The 10155-nt window shown below is 39.5% G+C and overlaps 1 protein-coding gene across 3 annotated transcripts in view; it reads right to left on the bottom strand.

Moving 5' to 3' along the window:
• LOC107654201 (vascular endothelial growth factor receptor 1-like) overlaps positions 1–10155 on the bottom strand; it is a 35378-nt gene that overhangs the window by 8097 nt on the left and 17126 nt on the right. Inside the window, exons 11-15 of one of the 3 annotated variants that reach the window (XM_016441171.1) lie at positions 5909–6029; positions 3537–3645; positions 2590–2895; positions 363–509; positions 145–276 (exon numbers count right to left, since the gene is read on the bottom strand). In XM_016441171.1, the coding sequence (XP_016296657.1) occupies positions 145–276; positions 363–509; positions 2590–2895; positions 3537–3645; positions 5909–6029 (815 nt within the window). Of the gene's footprint in view, positions 1–144; positions 277–362; positions 510–2589; positions 2896–3536; positions 3646–5908; positions 6030–6876; positions 8358–10155 lie in introns of those variants that run through there. The other 2 variants (XM_016441172.1, XM_016441173.1) reach the window with 2 other exon arrangements.

Below are 10155 nucleotides of genomic sequence, written 5' to 3'. Positions count from 1 at the left end.
CCCCCCCCCCGATGATTTAAAAATGATTTTCATTGCATTATTATTTATTATTATTATTGAATTTAAAATACGCTATAATAATACAAATTAAAATGAGTAAATTTACTCTCAGGTTTTAAGACAAAGGACAAAGCAAAAGCTTACGTTGAACCCAAATGTGGGCGGAGCTCTCCACAGACCCTCTCTCATTGGTGGCCTTACAGGTGTAAAGTCCCTGGTCTTCAACTGTAATTCGGTCGATATGAAGAGTCCCTTCCTCTGGAAACAGCATAATACCTGCCAATAAAAGAAACACATATGTAATCTATTCACATACAGGATACTTAAAATAAATACTCAAAAAGCACGTTTTCTAGTCTCACCAGACACCCGCTGCATCTTTCTTTGATCCTTATACCATGTGATCCTGGGATGTGGAATTCCCCGAGCGGGGCAGTGGAGAGTGACCGAGTTGCTTACGTTAACACTGTGATCACTCAGATTTCGCAGCAGCACCGGTGCCTGCAGAACTGTACAGTGTGAGACAAAAGGGCTCGGGTCAGGGGTCATTACGCATGATGTTCCACGTCTGCTGAATCAGTTTAATCAAAAAAGATCAAAAACACCCCTAGGGAGACTGACGGAAATCATGGCAATCACATGAGGCACTTAGCATTACATGTCCGCCTTATAAAGCAGCTGAGTGATTTACGGGCGACGAGGGTAGCTATTGTTACAGAAGTGTGAATAGACTGCGAGTTGTATTTCTTTCATTGCAGATTGAGGCCTGGAATGTTTGAATTGCAGCCATTGGATTTGTGCCATTCAGCGAAATCCCTCTGTTTGTCTTAATGACACATTCAGCATTTCACAGACTCAACTGATATTTCCGGGTTAGCTGGCCAAGGACGCCTACTATTGCTTTGGCTGTTGAAAGTTTTACAGTGTAGTCTCAAATTTATGTAGATTAATATAAGAGAATCGCCGGTTAATTTGTCTGGAACTTAATTTACATACAACAAAAATCCCTGAGGGGTTCTTCACATGAAGCGTGATCACATAAAACTAGAAAAAGAGGAGAATAATAAGTTTAAACTTCTGCTTCAGATATTTTCCTCCTGGACACAATTGATTATTGTCTCTTTCCTCGTTCTGTGACAGTGGCTGATTGGCTGATTGTTCTTTGGCCATGTGAAGCAGCCTGTAAATGTGGCATAGTGGGAAGTGCCATTGTGTGCTCTTCCTCCTGACTAGATCTCATTCCCACACCAAAGAGGTTCTGCTCCACACAACCTTGGAGAGAAGGGCTACAGGAAGCTCTGGGACCCAGTTCCCAAGGACCCCTTTTGCTCTGTCTTTCTCCTTCTCTTTTTGTTTCTCTTTCCGCCTCTGTCTCTGAATGTGTGGGTGTCTGCAAATACATCCTTATGTGACTTAAAATCAGATGGCTGTTGTGACCTGCAATAACCTGCTATTTCTGATCTGTTTGCATTTGTAAGCATGTAAATGTACAGATGATACAGCAATATGGTATATGACCATGAATACTGTGGTGTCCTATTAAAAAAAAAAAGAATTAGACACAAATCCCTTGTTTTTGATGTAAGCCTTATCAGATATGTTTAAAACATTTATTATCAATTCGTTTTTTTTTTTATTTACTATTTTTAATGACCAGAATTGTATTCCAAATTTTGCATACAAACCTCCTACCATATGATTTCTCCCAGTTACAAAAAAAATAAAACTATGACACCTAAGTAGTAACATAATATGAGCAAGTAAGTGTTGGCTAAATTTGTCAAGCTCAATCAACCCTGTTACTGTAAGATACTGTAAGAAAAATATTAAAATATTTTATTACCTAATGGAAAATGGAAATTACTACTACTGGATATTTTAAAACTGTTGTTTAATTGTTTAGTAATATTTATTAAAAAATATTGCAATATTTTTTGCAATTACAGGGATAATTCCGAACAAAACAAAAAAACAAGCAATAAAATAAATAAATAAATAATTATTAATAATAATAATAATAATAAATGCAATTTTAAAATAAATGAATAAATAATAATAATAATATTTCAAGATGTGTAGGAAGAAATATTTATAACAATTAAATTTTTCAGAGTTTCAGACCCTATTTTGTACCCCATAAAAGTGCCAAAGATCACAGCAGTATCAGTAAAATCTGCTTTCAGTAAAAAAAATAATTTGCTTTGTTGTTTTAAAACAGTATTCTTTTCTTTCTGTGTAGATTAATGCTGGGAAGCACTGACGTCAAAGCTGTTGTGCCACATCCTAAAATGGCCTATAAGTATGTGCATGAATGCAAAATAGATTCTACATATTATATATCAACTACTATTATGGTACTTTTGTCATTTTTTTTAGGGTTCATCCATATTTAATTCTATGGAAAAGAGTGGCCAGGACTTTTCGTTAAATATCCATATTGTGTTCCATGCAACAAAGAAAGTCATACAAGTCTGGAACAACATGAGGGTGAGTAAATGATGACAGAATGTTCATGTCCTGATAAACTATCCCTTTACAGAGAGCATGAATGTGTGTGTGTGTTGAGCACAATGACTCTTAAAGACACACCTGTGACCTCCACGGCTGTATCTAGGTGTGTATGTTCTCCTGTAAGCAGGTGTGTGGCAGAACAGCGGTATGTTCCCGAATCCTGTGCAGTCACATTCTTCAGCAGAAGCTGCAGAGTGTGAGAGAACTGCCCCTCTTTGAGCTCCCCGCCAAGAACTGAAGCTCCCTCTGATGTGGTGGATTGATTCGTTAATCTATACCATGACAGGTCTGAATAGAGGTGCCTATTAGCTATACAGACCAGACGAAGGTCCCCTCCCTCTCTGGGCTCTTCCTCCAAAGACGCAATAAGGCCTCCTTTGACATCTGTGATAGTGGACAAAAGCAGTTTCAGTTTCCACTTCCTGTGCATAAAATTCTCCATACAGTGAGACCGAATACATGCAGACCTCCTCGCAACAACCGAGTTTTGTTTGAGGCTATTAAACAAAAAACAGCCTAGAGAAACCATTTTGGAAGTGTTGACCAAGCAGCATTTTTTGTAACCTTTGATGACAATGTTGAATAGCCATTGTCAGTACAAGTAGAAATAAGACGCTAGTGTAAAGGCGCGCTATTTACTTTAGCTATTTGAAATTTCAAGTGGAGACCGCTCGAGGGTTTCCTGATGGAAGATAATGTTTATCTTTCCCGAACACCACCAGTGTTCTCCAAATAATGCACCGCACGAGGAGGCAGTATGATAAGAGCCACAGGTTCCTGTTCACTTCTCCACCCTGTCGCTATGACAACAGCCAGGATGGGCTACATCCACTGTGGCCGAAATTAGCACAGCCTGAAAGCAAACCCTCGAAAACAAGGGGACGGAGGAGGGTGGGATTAAAGGAAGAAAGGGAAGAAGTGAGAGAGAGGGAGTATGAGAGAAAAAGTTATGGAGAATGAGGTAAAATATTTGGATGTTGAGGTTTAAGCATCTTTTAAAATTTAGTTATATATATACAAAGTACCTGTGACATAGAAACGGATGTCTAGTTCATCTCTGCCCATTAAGTTTGCTGCAACACAGCGATAGATGCCAGATATCAATGCTTCGCCAACTGTCAGAACTCCTACAGTCTGTGGAAACACAAAAAACAACTGTTGCATGCAAGCAAGCACGCTATAAAGTTTAAGAGCACTTACGCATTATGTGATTTCCTCAAGGACATGTTTCTGCATCAACTTCCATTGTTTGTCCAGGAACTACATTCTCATTAAACAATCATAGCTATAACACAATCCCTGCTCAAACCCTAACCTTGATTGATAAGAATGTTGTTCAAGGACCTAACTTAAGTCCTATGCACAAACCCATAATGAGTCATTACTCTGGCTAATAATGTTGTTCCAAGACCAGCCATGACCAATGATGTTGATCCAGGGACATGTTGGGTAAATTTTAGTAAGTACTTACATTTTTCTGAGAACCCAAAGCTCACACGAGGTAATAACATTTCACATTACCTCTAGCCACAAAATGAGTAAACTTAGGAGTAACCAAAATTTTACAACATAGGTTGAAAACCAAAAAATGTTTTTATTATTATTCTGACAGGTGGTTTGCTTGCCATTGAATTCTAGTCCCCCATTGTTTCTTATAGAAGGAGGTTCTAATATTTATCAAACTGATACTGGTTAAGATCCATTCCCAAATGGAAGAGATGCTTTTAAGCCATTACATCATGTCTCCTCATGGGGGTGGGGGAACGGATTCTGCCAGCTGGATTGCTTTTCCCTCCATGCTTCTTATACAAGGAGGTTTTAATATTTAGCAAACTGATACTGTTTAAGATGCATTCCCAAAAGGTAGAGAATCAACCATTTTAAGCCACTACATAATTATGTTTCCTCATGGGGGTGGGGGAACAGATTCTGACAGCTTGATTGCTCGCCATCGCATTCTGTTCCCCTCATGTTTCTTATAAGGAGGTTCTAATATTTATCAAACTGATATTGGTTAAGATCCATCCTCAAATGGCATCAAGATGGTTCTATACAAAGCTGGGGGAACAGATTCTGACACCCGGGTTGCTCGCTGTCAGATTCATTCCTCCCTTTTCTGATATAAGGAGGTTTTAATATTTATCAAACTGATACTGGTTAAGACCCATCAACAACTTTTAAGCCACTGGATCATGTCTCTTCAAGTGGATGGGAGAACATATTCTCCCAGCTGGATTGCTCGCCATTCTGTTCCCTTCATATTTCTTATACAAGGAGCTTCTAATATTTGTCAAACTGATACTGGTTAAGATGCATTCTTAAACTGCATATAATAAACAAATTTGAATACACTACATCAACATGTCTCTCCATGTTTTTTATAAAAGAAGTTTTTTATATTTATCAAACCGATATTGGTTAAGATCTATCCCCAAACAGAATCAGATCAACAACTTTTAAGCTACTACATCATCCATGGGGCTGGGGGAACAGATTCTGATAGCTGGAGTGCTCGCCATTGTATTCTGCTCCCTCCATGTTTCTTATAGAACAGGTATCCTCAACTCTGCACCTCGAGAACCTGAAGTACTTGATTAGCTTGTTCAGGTGTGTTTGATTAGGGTTGGAGCTAAACTCTGCAGGAAAGTGAATCTCGAGGTCCAGAGTTGAGAACCCCTGTTATAGAAGGAGGTTCAAATATTTATCAAACTGATATTGGTTGGGATTCATCCTCAAAAGGCATATAATCAACATGTCTCCCCACAGGGCTGGGGAAACAGATTCTGACTCCCGGGTTGCTCGCCGTCAGATTCTTTTACCCACTTTTCTGATATAAGTAGGTTTTAAAATGTATCAAACTGACACTGGTTAAGACCCATCCTCATACGGGATAGAATCTACAACTTTTAAACCATTACATCAACATGCCTCTCCACAGGTTTGGAGAAACTGATTTTGACAGCTGGATTGCTCGCCATCAGATTCTATTCCCTCCATGTTTCTTATAAAAGGAAGTTCTGATATTTATCAAACTGATACCAAAACAAACTTATTTTAATACTCTTCGTTATTATTTGTTATTGTTGTTCTAGCACCAACAAGGAGGGCGATTCAGGTACATGCATGGGGGATGGAGATGGAGTATTCGTGAAATAAATAATTTAATGTTGTTCCGGTAATCAGAGAGGAAGGACACCTGTTTAACCACCAACAGAACTAACTAGAATTGGAACTTGATTGTTGTTATCTAGAAACATTTGGTGGAACACATAATTCCACAGAACTGAGCGCAGATGCACTCGTGTGAATCCTGGGAGTACTTTTGTGTTCTTGTGTGCCCTCTTGTGTATTCATTTCATCTGTTCCCTATGATCAGTCCACCCACTCGAACACTCACCTTATTCTTCCCTTCTAACACTTCCTGTCTGTGGTTGACGGTCAGGATGGGATTGTGGGTGGACGTGACTTCTGTCTTCTCGCTGACTGCAGTCCAGGACGAAGTAGGGGGCTTCTTGCATCTTAGAGAGAGGAAGACAGAGGACGAGAAAGAGGAAGAGAGAACGACAGCACTCTCAGTTCACAAGTGTCGAAGCATGATGTCACAAGACACAGATGTGTAGCGCAGCTGCGGTCTGAAAGGGGAAGACTGGAATCTTCCGATCCCTGGTCTCTTGGGAATTCATTTTTCACTATAGTCAACTTACGGAATTGTTTCTTTGGAATTTTTTTTGGAATTCATTTTCAGTGTGTGTGTGTCATTTGTGTCAGGATACGGTGACACTCGTCGGAGTGTTCCGTAATTAGCAGTGTGTGGGGCTTGGATGTGTTCCTTTTCCTGCCTGTAAATCATCCCAGCCAAGCTTCCGAAGTTCCAACCTCTCATCCACTTTGCACACCAACTTCTAGGCATTTATCCCATTATCTTATCCATGCCAATTCTTTAAGGTCTCTAATCTTTGGAGCAAGGTTCTGATGGACCATGGTGATGGGTATTTGTCCGTGACTGTGTGCCCACCGCCCTGTTACCCCTCCCTGGCTTTGACGACTCTCTCTGATTGCTCTTCCTATTTGGCTGAGACAGTGAGCGTTCTGTCCTTGTATGTCCCACCCTGATCATGACAACAGCACTTCTCAAACACACAGTCCACTCTCCCACGGCTCTCCGGGAACAGTCGCTCGCTCGTTCTCTCATACACGCGCACACACACACACACACACACACACACACACACACACACACACAGAGACTTCAAACGCCCATTTGTTTAACCACAAACATCCCCACTCATTCTGCATTCACACACCTTGATCCATGTACCCGGTGTGCCTGCGTACAGTATTACGAACTGACTTCAGTGGGTCATTATGAAATCTACTCTGTTTTATTGTCTAGAAAAGCATCAATCAAGAAACAGTTTATTATAGTCGGCCAATATTTCAGCTACATCTTTGCCAGCAGCTAGGACTTCACATATGCATTTTCTGGAACCAAACAGACCATATTGTACAAATAATTTCAAGCAAATTTAATGTAAAAACAAATCCCTTTATATATACACACATACATTAGATATTAAAAATACATGTTTTATCTGTGTTCTTACACATTTGGCAATTATTGAGATTTACCATAAGTAAGTTAGTTGTATAAAATTATTAAATATTAGAATCATATATTACTCATAGACAATCTGTATAAAAAGGGACGAATCACATTGGGAGAGACCCGTAGAGTAGAAACAAACACACAAATACTCACGCAACACACACAAACACTTGCATACAAACAGGCAAGATCTTTTCTTTCAGCACAAAATAAAGCAACTGTAATACACAGCATTACTGTGAAGTGGAAGAGTTTAACATAAGATGACAAACAGGATGACACAGAGCTTTTGTCATTCATTTATGGCCTATCAGAACTCCTACACAGCAGGCATTCTGGGCCAAGTCCAGTCTGGAAAAAAACAAAAACGAGAAATCCAAATAGTGAGCCTCGGTTTTCTCTGCCCTCCTTGGCTCACGTCAAGATAGTAGATAGAGGATATTTTCATTGTGTACAATCTGAACTCACAGCTTTTGTGGATGTTAGAACTAGAACTGATGGTCTGGGCTTTGGAGATGGAGGCTTGGTTCATACATCCTTTATAGTACCACTCAAGAACACAAAAAGCAAAGCAGCACCAGGCAGTGTATGGATGGGGATCATGCTCAGAAAGAGGAAGAGCAGAAAAAACTGTCTCTATACAACAACAACAAAGAGGAATAAATTAGAATGTAGTTCCAGGGGTGCAGAGATATCAGCCTCTCCGTCCTGTGTGAGCCCAGCTGTTCTGGATCCTCATGAGATGGCCTGCTTTTAGTGATGTCTCTGGGGTGGCTGGATAAGGAAGGGCACTGGCAGTTGTAGGGTTATTTGTGAGTGTGGCAGGACAGGTGAGGGGGATTGTGGTGGATCGGTAAAGTGGGGCGGAGGGTGTGTGTGTGTGTGTGGGATCAGGGACTCTCAAGAATAGATCAAGCTCCTGAGGAAGCGGACTGTGCCACGTTTGAAGACGGAGGGACAATCACGCTGCTGGGAAGCTGTCTCGCGTCGGGGAGGAAGCCAAACAACGAGAGGAAAAGCGCTCAGATTTTTCGCACAGGAAGCCCGTCTGTGCCTCCTGCCTGGCTGAGATAAGAGTGCTGCTGTTCCCATGGCCGAGCTCAAGCTCATCCAGCCGCTATCAGGCCGGCCCGTCCCACAACTCCACTCTCCCTGGGCCTCCTCCGCCACAGCGTCAGGCCAGCCGCGCCGGGCTGCTATAAAGAATAAGGGCCTGAGTCAGGGTCCAGCCAGTCAAGACCTCTCAACAGAATGTACATACAATACCTTTCAATGATCAAGCTTTACACAGTGCTTAAATTTTTTTATCATATATATCTTTTGAAATTTAAGATGAGTATATCTCAGCAAAATCAATATGCAAATTATTAAAAAAAAAATAATTATATCAGATAGAATCTACAGGCATTTTCTGCACCCATTTTAGCATAAACTCCCCCAGAAAGAATTTAAACAAGGTAATATGTGTTAAACTAAATGTTTTAGATACATATTGCTAACTGAAAGCATAAATAATTTAGTTTTTAATCAAATTAGAGTATGATGAGTGTTACATTTCTGAAGAAATTTGTTGCCGCAAATTCCATGTGGGTTTGCCATTAGAACACCAAAGCATTTCTTAAAGGGATAGTTTACCCAAAAATGTTGTTCCAAACTTCTATGCATATCTAAAACCATTAAAAAAACATTTTCATACCGTGAAATAAAACAAAATATAAAAAAATAAACGTATTTTATTTGAACTAGTTTTCAACTCTTCTATTTTTTTTCTTATTTAAACTGAAGTTAAACTAAAATAACTAAAACTAGAAATATTAAAAAACTAGGTAACACTTTAGTATAGGGACCAATTCTCACTATTAACTAGTTGCTTATTAGCATGCCTATTATTAACATATTGGCTGTTTATTAGTATTTATAAAGCCCATATTCTGCACGACCATATTCTACATCCCTAATCCTACCCAATACATAAACTTAACTACCTTACTAACTATTAATAATAAGTTATAATAACTAATTAATAATAAGCAGCAAATTAGTAATTTATTGAGGCAAAAGTAATTGTTACTGGTTTGTTATTAGCAACAATTGGACCTTCTTGGACATATTGGACCAAACAGTATTAATATTAATTGAATCATTGCATTTTTGGATGAACTGTCACTTTAAGATTGCATGAAGGACAGTTGGCACATACAGGGAGTTCGTTGCATTATTCCAGCCAACAAGACTTTTCCTCTCAGTGATATTTCATGTTTAGTTCTTTTAGGAAGCACTCAAAGAATAGGCCAAGAAAATATCACCAATATAACATGTCATGAAGTCAGTACAATAAGGGGAAGCATGACCTAAAAATTGACACATTTTGAGTAGAAATGGCAGTGTCGTATTGTAGTGTAACATTTTCAGGGTTTGTGGATTTTAAAAAATATTGGTGTGTGTGTGTGTGTGTGTCTATACGGGAGTAAGTCGGGAATATATGTGGAAGGGTGTTTCTGTGAGATGAGTAATGCTTGCTAAATTTTTCTCATGAGAACGGTGGATATGTGGCGTGTCAGACATTGAAGAAGGCATGGCAGGATGCGTCTGAGCGATCACAATAATAAACAGCCAGCATTCTGCACAGGAAGTTCATTAAATCATAGTGTTTGATTTAGAAACGAACATATCGTGCTTGTAAGCACGGAACTGGCTTCTTTTGAAGTGCTTTTTCTGCACTTTCAACTCGGGAGTTAAATTCAGTTCTGTGACTGTACCAGGCACACATTCACACAAATACGAACACATACACACGAGCGTCTGCATCCACACAAAAATGAATAGAGATACACACATGAAAGGCCTTCTCAAGCATCTGTTCTACAGGCTAAGAGGAAACCCTGTCTGAACACATGCTGAATTAGACAAAACAGGTCTCTATTCACAAACACACACACATACACATACATACATGTGTGTCTGTGTGTATGTCTGTAAATATAGACACGTCTCCACTCATATGTGCATTCATTCTAAAAAAAGCACATCACACACAC

Source organism: Sinocyclocheilus anshuiensis, unplaced genomic scaffold, assembly GCF_001515605.1.
Source record: "Sinocyclocheilus anshuiensis isolate Anshui unplaced genomic scaffold, SAMN03320099.WGS_v1.1 scaffold655, whole genome shotgun sequence".
In the NCBI taxonomy this organism is placed as follows: Eukaryota; Metazoa; Chordata; class Actinopteri; order Cypriniformes; family Cyprinidae; genus Sinocyclocheilus; species Sinocyclocheilus anshuiensis.
This window is presented reverse-complemented; position numbering and strand designations above follow the sequence as displayed.